Genomic DNA, 14,032 nt, shown 5'->3' with positions numbered 1-14,032 from the left:
TCATTGATTCCTACACTGAAAAAAATCGATTTTAAGTATTTAAAGTCGATTTACAAAAAAAAAACATTTTTGATTTGGATTGAATTTTGTTCCAAGATAGGTAGTTATGTACCGTCAAAAATTCAAGTTGGGAACTTTCAAGGAAAAAAAGTTATTTGAAAAAAACTTCATTGTACAAATTGAATTTTTTTCAGTGTATTTTTATCGAAAACTAAACCAATGAAAGTTATAATCATCTCAAAATCCATTTTACCAGCTGCTAGTTGCCTGATACATGCAAAAAGTATCAGTAACGAATTTGGTATATATTCATAACAAACTTGAATGAAGACTGGAAGATGGGAAGACTAAAACTTTTAACTGGAAGACTGCAAGAATGGAAGACTGGAAGACTTGAAGACTGCAGTTCATTTGTTCCTCTCAAAACTGTTAAATTTTATGAAACAATTGACAAACTTTTCTAAAATTTATTTTATGTCTGATGGAGCAGCAGCATAATACAAAAATAAGAAAAACTTTGCAAGCTTGTGTAGATTCCAGTCCAAGTGTTAGTTAAGCGCAGAATGGCATTTTGTTGCAGCATCCCATGGAAAATGACCCTGTGATGCTATTTGTGGCACTGGCTGTATAATAACGCCAAACCAATATCTGGAACTCAAAAATTCCACAGTTTTGTGCCTATTCCTTATGGCAAAATAGAGACGAAAAGGTATTCTAATTCAGAAGATGAACCAAAAATATTTTCCTTGTATAGAAATAGCATGCATGAGAATAGTTTTATGACAAATGTAAAATATAAAAATAATAAATAATTATGTAAAATTCAATACATAAGGTTGTGGTGGTTATTCTTTCTCTGATTCTTCCTCAGCACTAAACAAGAAAATAAAAAAAGTAATAATAGAATATTTGTTTGACCACATAAACTCTTTTCAATGGGATTCTTGATTAAGGGGTTACGTACCTTTTAGTGATAAAAATGTCAAGAAAGTTTGAATTTACGTAAAGGAATGAAGCAATGATTTCATTACATCAAACTTATAATATTTTGCTAGTACATTTTTCAGTAAAATAAACAAGCATAAGTTTATAAAAATAAATTGATAATTGGCGGAGTTATGGCTTTTTCCCCGAAACCCTTTTTTATTTAAGAGGTTTGCGGTGATCACGATTGGAGACCAATAGATAGATCATTTAAAATCCCAAAACTCAAAAAAATCCACTAGTATATGAGTATTCCTCGTACCTTAACGATTAGTTGAATAAATAATAATTTTTCCCTGCATTCGAGATCGTTTTTAGTAAGCAATCGCTGTTTTAAGCCTAAAAACTTTATTGAAAAATTCTTATCCATGAAACAAAAATTTATGATTAAAAAAGGAATCGTTAGAGTACGAAAAAAAATTCATTATGATCAATTAAAAAAAAATTAAGAAAATTGATTGAGTGGTTGTTCGGCAATCGTGATCACGGAAAAACCATTTTTAGTAAATCGACATTTCAAGATAATCGAGTTTAAAATTTCCAATTACCACTGTTCTTGGTAGACGAAGCGCGCTTCGATTTCATGAAAAATTAAAAAGTAGTTAACCGCTTAATAAAAATATGCTTAGTTGCTATATTGGGCAATATCTTCTCACAAACTGAGTTTTATTGTATTCTGAGATGATTATGACTTTCATTGGTTTAGTTTTCGATAAAAATACACTGAAGAAAAAAATCAGTTTAGACAAGGAAAAGTTTTTTTCAAATAACTTTTTTTTTTCTTAAAAGTGCCCAACATGAATTTTTGACGGTAGGCAGGGAACATAATTATCTATCTTGGAACAAAATTTCATCCAAATCAAAAATGTTTTTTTGTAAATCGACTTTGAATTTTTAAAATCGATTTTTTTCAGTGTAGGAGCCAATGAAGAATTTTTTGAACATTTTTTTCCGAAAATTTGACTAATTTTGTGAAAACCACTCCTACAAATTTTTTTTTGTAGGATTTGTCATTTTTAGACTATAGTCATTTGAAAAAAAATGGTAAAATAAGTTTAGCCCTTTTCAAAAGACAGTCTAATCATCTTTGGAAAAAAATAAAATATGCAAAGTGGCAAAGTGGTACAGGAAGTTTCATTATAATCTGAGAGGGTGCTGCCAACTCTGAATACGATTTGGCCCGAAATTCGTCCAATATGAAAAAAACATGAAATTTAGCCAACCACAGTCGCCATATTGGATACGCAATTTCGAAATTTTGCATTTTCGACGTCAGAATCAGAATCAGCGACCCCGAAAACTTGTACATATAAAGCTGAGAATAACATTAAAAACAATGAAAAAATCGCGTCGCAAAGGATTAAAAGGACTTTTGCATTCTTAGAATAGTTTTGCAAAAACCGTGTTAATCCGCGTACCCTGAGTGTAACTCTTTTTTCTTCTCTTTTTATTTATTTTAGCTATCTATTCATTTTGTATCTTTTATTCATTCTAGTCATTTTATTGTTTTGTCTATATTATTAAATATATTCATTATTATAATTCAATCCTACTATTCATTATATTCATTTCATTTATTTTATTCACTCGGTAGTTTTCATTAATTTTTTCAATCAATCATTTTATTTATGTTATTCGTTTTATTTATTTGATACATTTCCTTCGTTTTATTAATTTTGTTCGTTTTATTCATTGAATCCATTTTAATCATATTATTCATTGTATTAATTTTATCCATTTCATTCACTTCACCCATTTTATTCCGTTCATTAATTTTTTCCAGTTCGTACATTTTATTTAGTTCCTTTATTTTATTAAACTTATTAACTCTGTTCTAGTGACTGACTCTTATTCATTTTATCTAATTTGTTAATTTGACCCCACTTAATTTTTTTCAAAAAAGTTTGTAACATTTTTAAAACATTTTATCAGTCCCCGATTTTGTCAGCTTTTTGACCCGATTTTGTCAGCCTCATATGAAAATTGATAGTTGATAGTTTTATGGGCTCTAGCAGATGAACCAAGCTGAATTTGAGTAAATCCTTTCTTGAACATATTTTTGAGACCCGAAATATCCAAAAAATATTTTTTTTTAATTTGCACTGTCAGACTGTATCTGTCAGGGAAATTTTAACTAAATAATCAGAAAGCGTTAGGCTATATCTAGGGAATAGTATTTAAAGAGCTACGGTTTAGTAAAAAGAAAGAAAAATATATGTCCTGATTTTGTCAATGTCCCCATTTTATCAGCCTAAAATTCACCAACGGGTTGATTAAAATGGGTCTTCTCTGTATTATCTACTTTTTTTCTTTTATTGAGCTGAACCGATTTGATTTATTTATTTTAATAACTTCATTTATACTAATAATTCTACTCATTTCATGATACTATAATTTATTAAGTTTATTCAAGGTTTTCTTCGTGCAGGTATCGAAACTGTGTTCATCCCCACCTCTAGTTGGGTGCCTACTTCGCGTAAGTTCTAGAAATTTGCCTTTGCTGTATTTCGCTCTCTGTGCAATAATACGCCTGGATGTCTGCAAGGGCTGTCGGTCTCAATTGTTATGAACGCAACTGCCTTCTTGACAGTCTTACCCCCTTAATTCATGAATGAACTTTTTCATATAAAAATGAAAGTTCTGCTCATGTGTTGCTTTGATTGCTGGTCCACTGTTCAACCAGCGAGCGTAAATTTTATTTCATTATTCGCTCCGCCCATTTGACGATGAAGACGATCGTTGAAACCCGTAAAACCAATTGCCTTGTAGAAGAATTCTCCAGTTTGCGTTTGAACATCGTAGAAGTCACAAGTATTTTGCCAACGGTGACCAGCCCGTTAGGGACCAGTTAGGGAGTTAGCTAGATCGTTTCGTAACATGACATTTTGTTACATGGGGGGAGGGCATTACATAATTTATGAATGGTCCTTTAGGTCTTATAGAGAACGGTCTCTGCTAGCAGTACCCAAAAGAAAGCCCTCCAAGTATTGCCCTCGTCACTTGACGTGTTGAAAATCCGCACTGTTATTGGCAAGGAAGTGTCGTAATATTTTATATAGTACACAACAAACGGTACTTTTTAGGACCATAAAACCAGACTTTTAAGAGTTACATTTGAAATGTTCATTTCGTTTTTCGCAAAATAACTTCCCCCTCATCGGGACCATTATTTTCTATAACAATTTCCGGAAAAGTGCGATTAAACAAATATACTTTTTCGAATGGTTGTGTATGAGCAAAGGTAAACTACGACTGATCATCTATGCTTTGTTCCTTCTAAGTGGAGAAAAATTTAGGTAAAAACTAATTTTTCTGCACTAAGGAGAAAATTGTTTTAAACCATCTTTGCGCGTAAAGAGCTATATTGATTATGGTATTTGCGTTTTGACCTCGTCTCATCAGAATTCTACACTGACTTAGTGACAGGACCAATTGAAGCTAGCTCAAAAAAACGGAGACTCATTTTAAGACTCATTTTAAGCTGATGAGAGCTAATGAAATCGAAACATTTGGTTTGGCTTGGAAAGCCAATGCGTGATGCACTATGCTATATTTTTCCGGCGCTAGCTTTTGCTGTCACTAAGTTAGTGTCGGATTCTGATGGGACGAAGTCGAAGCGCAAATTCTGTAACTAATTTAGTTGTAGGTTTTGTGTTTTTTACGCGCAAAGATGGTTTTAAACAATTTTTTCCTTAATGGAGTCAAAGTGTTGTTTACCTAAATTGTTGAAATTATTAGTCGGAAGATTCTGAATCATCGGATCTTAAATTACATCATCCCATTACTTCTTTGGATGCAAGCAGCAAAAAATCAACAGACACCAAGTTCAATAGTACACTCATTTATTTGCTTCATTCTATGATTTCATCGCCAATTGCTCTAACGTACAATTTATTTCGACACGGTATAATTTTGAGATTTATCTCCCAAAAAAGCCCCCAATGAGCCCACGGTTGCCAAGCTTAAAACTGCGACGCAGTACGATTTTTGCCGCCCATTCCCACCAGCACCGATTCGAGGGCTTGCAGCTGTTCCATATCGATATCGATTCGTTTCAACTGATCCTGCTTCCAACGCACCAACATCTGATGCAACGATTCCATCTGTACGATCAGACTGTTTCGAGATCTGTCCCTCGGTGCCCTGCCAGCGAAGGATACATTCGGACTTGCTGGTGGCGCACTGGCTCTAGGAAGAGCAGGTAACGGAGTCGATTCAGCAATCGGTAAATCTGTTGCGGACGTTGGCACCGACCATGTTTCATCCCGAGGGCACATGTCCGTAACCACAAAGGAACTTTCCAGCAGAGATGCTTCAACTTCTTCCACCAAAGACGGTTGATCGGCTCTGGGCACATTGCTAGCACCTCCAGCGGCACACATTGAAACAACGATCTCTCGAAGATACTGGATCAACATCCGCATATCCGCCGAGAATTGGGTCTTCCCAACCCGGTGAGCTTCAATCATTTTGATTGCCCATTCAATCTGATCCGGCATTAGCTTCCGGACGTCCTTTCGCTGGTTACTGAAACTCTTCCAGATTACTCCCAGCGTGTGATCCACCAGCTGGTTATACTCCGGCATTCGTAGCGTGGCCATTTCACGGTACTCCTTGCCACAGTCGTCCGGCAGTAGCGGACAGGTGAACTGGTACGGCTTCAGTTCCCACTTCTCACGGTTGGGGCTTGCGGGTTCGATGAATTCGAGGCTTGGATCGGTGATTGTCGATCTTTTCCGCGGTGTTTCTTCCGCCGCGGCGATTGAGGGCTCCGGTGTGGAATTCATGGTGAAAATTTTGCGAGTTGAAAAATGGAACGTGCCAGATGACTTTTTTTCGTTGAAGTGTGCATAGTTCGGAATTAAAGTTGGCTGTGAGTGTCATTTTTCTTCAAACAGTTACTGGGTAACCAGGGTAGATAACAAACTTTCTCTTTTAGCGTAACGGTTGCGAAATCAAAAATTCTCAAAATATGAAAGTAATTTAAAAAAAATTAAATAGTTGAAAAACTTTCGAAATGCAAGCAAAATCTCCTGCGTGCGTTTGTAGAGGTACTGCTACCGACGGGGTCTTATGCGAACAGTGGAAATGAACTAGTTTACCCATTTTAATAATTTATTACGCAATAGTTGATGCAATACTAAAATTTTTATTTTATTCCCCTTTCAGATAACAAACCGTTCGTGAACACCGCTATCCTAGAGCTAGAGAAAAAGCTGTCATCTGCCACTGCCAACATAAGCTGCCAAACGCAACATATTACTAGTTTTCTACAACCTCAGCAAAGACTACCGCCTACAATATTGCAACAAGATAAACAGCGCTATCAGCCAGCCTATCATTACCAGTTACCGCCGCAAACTATTGTCCCCAACGATCCGCGTCAGAACTACCAACGACAGCAGCCGGAACCGTCGCCTCGATCCAGTCACAACTATATTTCTACCAACATTCCTCACGAGCCTCAGCTGACGCAGCCAACTCCATCGTCCAACTCAAATCTTGCCACTATCCTACAGGTAATCCGCGGGGAGCAGGAATCCGGTCCGGAACAAACGCCCCGGTGGGACCTGTTTACCCGTTCGGCTAGCCTCGATCGAATCACACCGCCGCCCTCTATCCCACCGTTCAAACTCACCGCTGCCAATTTCCGTAAAATACAACGCCATCCACCGGTATCCTATCCGAAGAAACCTCTAGTCACTCGACGATCCCCCGGATCGCCGCCATCGCCCAGAATCGATTCATGCTATTCGCCCTCTGGCAACCATCTTCACCATCAACAGCAGAAGCAGCCATCCGTTCCGTCGGCATTTGTCGCTGCCTCTGGATCACAACAACAACAACAACAACAGCCCCTGCGAAGACCATTGCTCAAGTCTTCCCTCAAACGGAATGAGGCATTCCTCCGAACCCGCTCCAAGACAATATCGGACTTTTTCGGCCCTGAATCCACACCCATCAGCCGACTGCTGAACATAATATGCCAAGAGAAGGAAGCGGAAAGAGCGAAAGCCAGCATGAGCAATAGCAACGGTGTTGGAAGTTCCAGTAAAACATTCGGCAGCAGTAAAGATGGCATCCTGTCGAAGATTCCGATGGCGACGGCGGCGTCTTCGTCGAGTTCCTCTACCGCAAGCTCGTCCTCGGCGAGCTTGACGAGACCGAGGCGCATTCTAAACATCAAGTCTCGCAAAGAGAATGTAATCCCAGGGGTGGTGGGGGCGACGGCGGCCACTACTTCGTCATTGTCGGTCACCTCCGGTAGCGGCAGCAGTTCCGGCCACGCACCACCAGTGGATCATCTTGCCTCCAAAGACATCGATAGGATAGCTAAATATAAGGCTGACCGGCGGAAACCGATTTATTTAAGAAACACTGTCCAAGAAAATGAAAATGAAAGACTGGAACATAAGAAAAGGTGAGTGTTGGGGGAGGGGCGGGGTCTTTTCGACCATTTGGATCTTATTCGATTTGTTTATTGTGTCTGTTTGTGGTGGGGTCAATAGGATCATTGCACTAGTCCTGAAATCTATCGAAATAGAAAGTCGAGTTCCGTTAAGGAACGTAGTATCAAGCCCTAACTTTTTCATGAACTTCAGAAAAGTTGTTTAAATGTCTGGAAAGTTTTGCGAAATTCCGGCATTTAAATTTTTTTAGGAATATCACTGAATTTTAGAAAAAATGGCGGACATTTGAGAAATTTTACAAACTCCACACAAAGTTATGCAAGCTAAATTCTAAAAAATTTACATAAGTTCTGCGAACTTCAAGAAAATTAGCCGTACTTTATAGAAGCTCTACTAGTTTTGGAAAAACTGCCAACTTCAGCGAATTGTTGTGAACATAAGGAAAACTCATTAAACTTTCAAAGTTCTTCAAACTGCATGCATGTATTGTGAATTTATGGAAAGCGCCAAGCTTTTCTAACGTATATAATTAGAATATATTTGCTCAAATGGCTTGTTCCCCGTACGTAATTGCTAAATAATATACTTAAGAAAGGTTCTGGAAATTACTCAGAAGTTCTGTAACCTTCACAAAATTCGTGCAGAACTTCAGAAAAATTTAGCTAATTTCAGGTAAGTTCTGAAAGAAGTACCGCGAACGTCTTCCCAGAATTCTAGAAATGTGTTGAAAACTTCGGAAAAGTTATGCAATTTTTTATTAATAGTTTTGCAAACATCAGAAAAATTATGTGGGAGCTGAAAACAAGCTAAAAGTTTTGCGGTATTCTAAGAAGATTTGCGAGCTTCAGGAGGAGTGTTTCGGATTCTCCTCGTCGGTAATTAACACCAACTTAATGCTAGTTAGATAAGTCCAAATTACCAACAAATTGGGGCAAGTTAGACACTAAAATCCACAGTCAGAACCCCTCTGTTTAGCGTTCACGCAAGACATGTGACTGTGGATTTTAGTGTCTAACTAGCTCCAATTTGGTGGTGGTTTGGACTTATCTAACTAGCATTAAGTTGGTGTTAGTTACTGACGAGAAGAATCCGAAACACTAAAAACCATAAATCATGTTAAAAACTTCAGGAACATTCTGCGAATTATAGAGAAGACAGAAAGACAGTTGTGAGAACTTTGAATTATGTTCTGCAAATTCCATTAACTTTATACGAATGTGGATCTGAAAACTACTGGTAAGTAGCTCAGGGAAAGCTCCGCACACTTTAATGAAGCGCACCATGAGAGGCTGAGAGCAAAACTGGGTTAAAATTTCGCTGCGAGCGGAAACGGTATACTTTTTATTAAGAGTAAAACCGATTCAAGTACCAGTCAGAGCTGAAATGGGATAAAAAAACAAAAAAGGGTTAAAAAGATGCACCACTTATGCCATGAGAGGGGATAAATTCCATTTTTATCCTAAAATTGGTTTAAGAAATTATTTATTACAAATCAGTGAAATCCATTATCAATATGGGGGTCATTTGAAAGGCGGTGGTCAGTAGACAACAGAAATTGATGATTAACATCATTTTGAAATCCAAGATGACAACTTCCGATTACCAGCTGCCGTCGCTATCTAGAACTTCAAAATGGCATTAATCATCAATTTCCGATGTCCACTGACCACTCACTTTCAAATGACACTGACTACTCTACTGTCGACCCCGTTTTTAAATGAAAACCGTATTTATGAAGATTTTTACTTTTTTGTATTACATGGAAGTCGCCATCTTGGATTTAAAAATGGCTTTAATCATCAATTTCTGATGTCTACTAACCATCCTCTTTCAAATGACACCCATAATGATGATGGCTATCTCTATTTTCTGGTAATCGAAAGTCGCCATCTAAGATTTTGAAATGTCATTAATCACCAATTACTGATATCTACTAACCACCCCCTTTCAAATGATACCCATATTGATGACGGCTTTCACTTTTTTTGGTAACCGGAAGTCGCCAGCTTGGATTTCAAAATGGCTTTGATCATCAATTTCTGATGTCCACTTATCACCCCCTTTCAAATTACACCCATATTGATAACGGTTCTCTATTTTCTTGTAACCTGTAGTCGCCATTTTTGATTTATGATTAGAGTTGATCAGCAAATTTTGAATGACACCCATATTGATGACGGTTTTCACTGTTTTGTGATAGCCGGAAGTCACCTTGGAATTCAAAATAATTTCAATTATCAATTTTTGACGCTACTAACCACCTTCTTTCAAATGACACCCGTATTGATGATGGTTCTCTTTATTTTCTGGTAATCAGATGTCGCCATCTTGGATTTCAAAATGTCGTTAATCATCAATTTCTGGTATCTACTGACTACCCCTTTTCAAATGACACCCATGTTGATGGTTCTCTTTATTTTGTGGTAAGCGGAAGTCACCATCTTAGATTTCAAAATGGCGTTAATCAGCAAATTCTGATGTCTACTGGCCATCCCCTTTCAAATGACACCCATATTGGTGATAATTCTCTCTATTGTCTGGTAACCGGGACTCGCCATCTTGGCTTTCGCGGTGTCACGTCAATAAACAGTTGTTTGCTCGACGTTTCGGTCGTTATTGAGGACCGTTTTGAAGGAAAACTAGCATTTTTATTGTAGTAAGACGAAGATCTTCACCATTATCGTCATTATCGTGCCTCCGAGCATTACGGGTACTCCGAATCATGACCAAATATATTTTAGATTTCCGGGACCTTGAAACGCCATTATCCAGCCTCCATAAACGCCGCACGCTCATCTTGCCCGCTTGCACACAGTCAGCGAGCGTCGAGTCTGCCTCGAAGTTGACGACCTTTTTCAGGTTGTCTTCTGAGAAAAACTTTAGCTGGTCTCTCACCCGAAATTTGCGCTACATGTCCAGCCAACTGTAATCTGCCGTGTTTTCTCAGTCGTCCGATTCCGGCATGTTTGTATACTTGATACAGTTCGTGGTCCATGGGTGTACACCATTCTTTATTGACGTCGCCTGTAGTTGCGTGGTAAGCGTGACCGCCACTCATTCCAATTGGCCTGGGTTCACTTCCAGCCGAGGTCGTTGAGATTTTGCTGAAGTGAAAAAATCTGTGGAAACGTCTTCCTTCGGAAGGGAAGAAAAACCGTTGGTTCCAGATTGATGAATATCTAGTCCAGATAGTGAAGTCACCACTCTGGCGTCGGTAAAGAAGAAGTAGAACCCAACTTCTATACTTATTATCAAATATCCTCCTCCCGTGATACTTGTGGAGTGCGCAGTAGTGTATACGGCCTCTAGCATAAGTGAGTATCGGACTAACCATTCCTTCCCTTTTCTGCCGCGATCTACGTTCGGGTCCGGCCGGTGCCGATATTGATCAATAAACACTTTAGGATTACCAGGAATTGCACATTGAAAGACATAATTAACTACTGCATAATTATTTACTGATTCCCTGTGTAACTTCAGCTAGTCCAAATCGATAACGGAGTAGCAGCCAAGGGTGGTCGCACAAGCTCAAGCTCATGGGTGTACACCATTCTTTTTTTACTGTACCACCGAGTATTGAACGCAGAAGTTTTCTCTTAAACACACCAAGCGCTCGATAGTTTGCTTCCTTCTACACCATGGTCGTGCCAAGCAACAGCCAGCCAACACCTCATTCTGCCTCATTCTCAACCTGATACCGTGTATTTTGTCGGAGTTTGATCCCATTGTCGCAGACTCCACTTTAAAAGGTAAAAATACCTCTTCCACTGCTCTGCGATCAACGCCAATGAGTTCGATTTCGTTCGTGAAATCAAGATGTGTGTGAGATCTCGTGATGGTAGTTCCGTTACATCGCACTTAAGATCTTCGTATAGCTCCATCGAGTGCTATAGCGAACAATAGGCTAGACAGTGCATCGCCCTGCTTCAATCCATCAAACGTTAACCTTCCGACAGTCACGCTAGTTCACTGAGTGCAGGCTGCTCTAAAAAGCTTGCGAAACCGCCATTGACACATGATTTAGATCCATCCAGCGTCATACGATCCGTTTTGTCGGAAAGCCATTCTCAAGCATTATCTGTGACGTTTCGTTTCACTGAATCGTACGCCGCTTTAAAATCCACCATCAACTTGTGAATCCACGAGCTGTATTTCCGCCATTTATCCAGAATTTGTCGTAGGGTTAACGTCTGATCCGTCGTTGATAGTCCTTCACGAAATACGCTTTGGTATCGCCGACTAATGATTCAGCCAATCTGCTGAACAGAACAAGAGAGAATAGCTCTTTATAGGGGATTTAGGATCATAAAGCCTTGATAATTATTACAGTTGAATCTTGAAGATAGGGCATATGAGACCATCTAACCACTCCGAATGCATTTTTTCTTCCCCCCGATTCTTCCCAGAGTCCCGGTCTCGGTTAATCGAAAACACATTGAACGAAACTGGGAACAATATGGTGGGTTCAGCTCTCTTGGAATAGACAGGACATCATTGTCGTTGTACCGTTGTAGCTAGCACGTCTGTGCTGTAATTGCTAGAGCTGAGTAAAACGAACCACCATGGAACTTCATGAAGGGTCAAATCCGTATTTTGAAGCAGTTTCTGTTGTACACTTCCGAAATCATAGTCTCATCCGTCTCAAAGCGCTTCTTTTCTCGCAACAGGAACAAATCGCTTGCTAAATAACTTTTTTTCTCGAATGCAAACCGTCAGCAAAAACGTGGCACGCTTCAAATAAATTCTGAAACTCTTAAACTCGTTGTCGAAGCTTTGTTTGATTCGACGAAGATAAAGTTCGAGAGTTAAAAAAGTAACTATTTTGAACTATTGTAGCGATTTTTTGGCTATTTTCGGCAAATTTAAGACTAAGCGAAACGAAAGCAGTGAAATTGAAAGACGGATAGGTATTCTAGAGAGAATCAGTTTTAAACTTAGAACCGAAAGCTAGGACTACGCAGGTTCATATAGACATGATCTAAACGAAATGTGAAGAATCTTTTACCTTCTGCTAGTAGGCGTCGGGCGTTCCACCCATTCTGCCGCATGGTCGTTGATAAAATAGCTTATCATCATGTTTTACCGCCGTCGCCGGCAAAAAATCTTCACAAATCCTCGCTCGATGTCGTAAATTACTTTTGAGTGGGTAGAATAGCACAATTGTCAGTCCTGTAGCGTAGTCAATGTATCTATGTCGTATCCTTAACCTTTCGGAAATCGTGCTAGTGCACTGAGTGCACGCTGCTCAGAAAATCTGGCGAAATCGTCTTAGCGCACCAGCGGCTGCTCGTTCAGTGGGCCATTTGCGCGACTTCCAGAGGGTTAAATATTCCCGAGACCAGTAAGCCATGATTTGTGTCATACTACACCAAACAACCAGTCTTCCCAAATGAACATCGTACATAATGTTCGCTCTGCTTCTGTGCTCATATTAAACCCACACTCCGTGTACGATATTTCGCATCGAAACACGTGTACATGTTCGCCTGCACAACCGAACCCCATGTGCGTACACGGTGTGCGTACACATATGTTAGTGGCACCAGTTTTCTCTTTCTCACTCTCATCATCACTAGCGTCGACTCTTTTTGTCTTGTACGAATCGTTCTCGTTTACGCACCCGGTGAACGTACATGGATGTTTGAACTAGAATCTGTACATCGTTCGCTTAAGTTCGATGTTCGAGGCGAACCTGTACATCGAGACGAAGCATGTTTGAGGTTGAACGCGAGCACGAAATTTCATACACAGGTACAAACTTGTCCGATGTTCATGGGAAGTCTGCTTTTTGCATACGAAAATTAACAAAAGTTTTGATTTCTCAACTCAGAAAAGTTAAACACAAATGTGCTACATACACATTAATACTGCTCCAACAAACGTTGTCATACACATATAGACAATAATTATATGATATATCCCAATTAAATAGTACAATTTGTCCATTTTTTCGTATCTTTCTCTTTTTCACAACATGCACTGTTATTCACAACCCATAGAACTATTTATTAAATAAAAAAAAATTGTTCGAGTTCGCCATTCGAATCCAAAGTTTTGTATTTTCTTCAATCCGATATCGATACAAATTTTAGCCCACCGTTGCTCAAAAAACGAAAAAAAAATCAATAAAATGGTAACATTCAATTAAATTGCCTTTGACGAACTAGCATTCGGCCAAACAGTAATCGGTCAAATAACCTTTTCGGCCAAATGGTATTCGGTCAAACAGCAATCGGTCAAATGACCTTTTTGGCCAAACTACACTTTTGGCCAAATGGAATTTGACCAAACGGCTTTCGACCAAATGGCATTCGACCAATTGACCTGAAATAGATTTCTATATGTATGGAAATTCGAGTGGCACAAATATTAGCTTTTTTTCGGAATACTGCTCAATCTAATGGTGATTGGCACCAGAGCCCCATTGCGAATATGACAAAGGACAAATGTCGAACATGTGTTGTGTGAATAAAATCATTTTTATTTGACAAAAAACAGCTTGCTAATCAATCGAACAAGATCAGCTGTATTCAACAACGAGTAATCAAAAACATATTAATTTCGTCCTTGTCCTTCCAGATCATCATCATCCCGATCGACAGCGAACGCCCCGTCGTCGTCAAGTGCAATTCATAGTA

The 14,032-nt window shown here is 38.9% G+C and overlaps 1 protein-coding gene across 1 annotated transcript in view; it reads left to right on the top strand.

The window, feature by feature from the left end:
- LOC131688210 (uncharacterized) overlaps window positions 1-14,032 on the top strand; it is a 301,333-nt gene that overhangs the window by 283,675 nt on the left and 3,626 nt on the right. The window contains exons 4-5 of the mRNA XM_058972383.1: window positions 6,154-7,405; window positions 13,974-14,029. Of these exons, the coding sequence (XP_058828366.1) occupies window positions 6,154-7,405; window positions 13,974-14,029 (1,308 nt within the window). The remainder of the gene's footprint in view (window positions 1-6,153; window positions 7,406-13,973; window positions 14,030-14,032) is intronic.

This window comes from Topomyia yanbarensis, chromosome 3 (assembly GCF_030247195.1).
Source record: "Topomyia yanbarensis strain Yona2022 chromosome 3, ASM3024719v1, whole genome shotgun sequence".
Lineage (NCBI taxonomy): Eukaryota > Metazoa > Arthropoda > Insecta > Diptera > Culicidae > Topomyia > Topomyia yanbarensis.
Note: the sequence above shows the minus strand (reverse complement) of the source record. Positions and strands in the feature narration are given on the sequence as shown.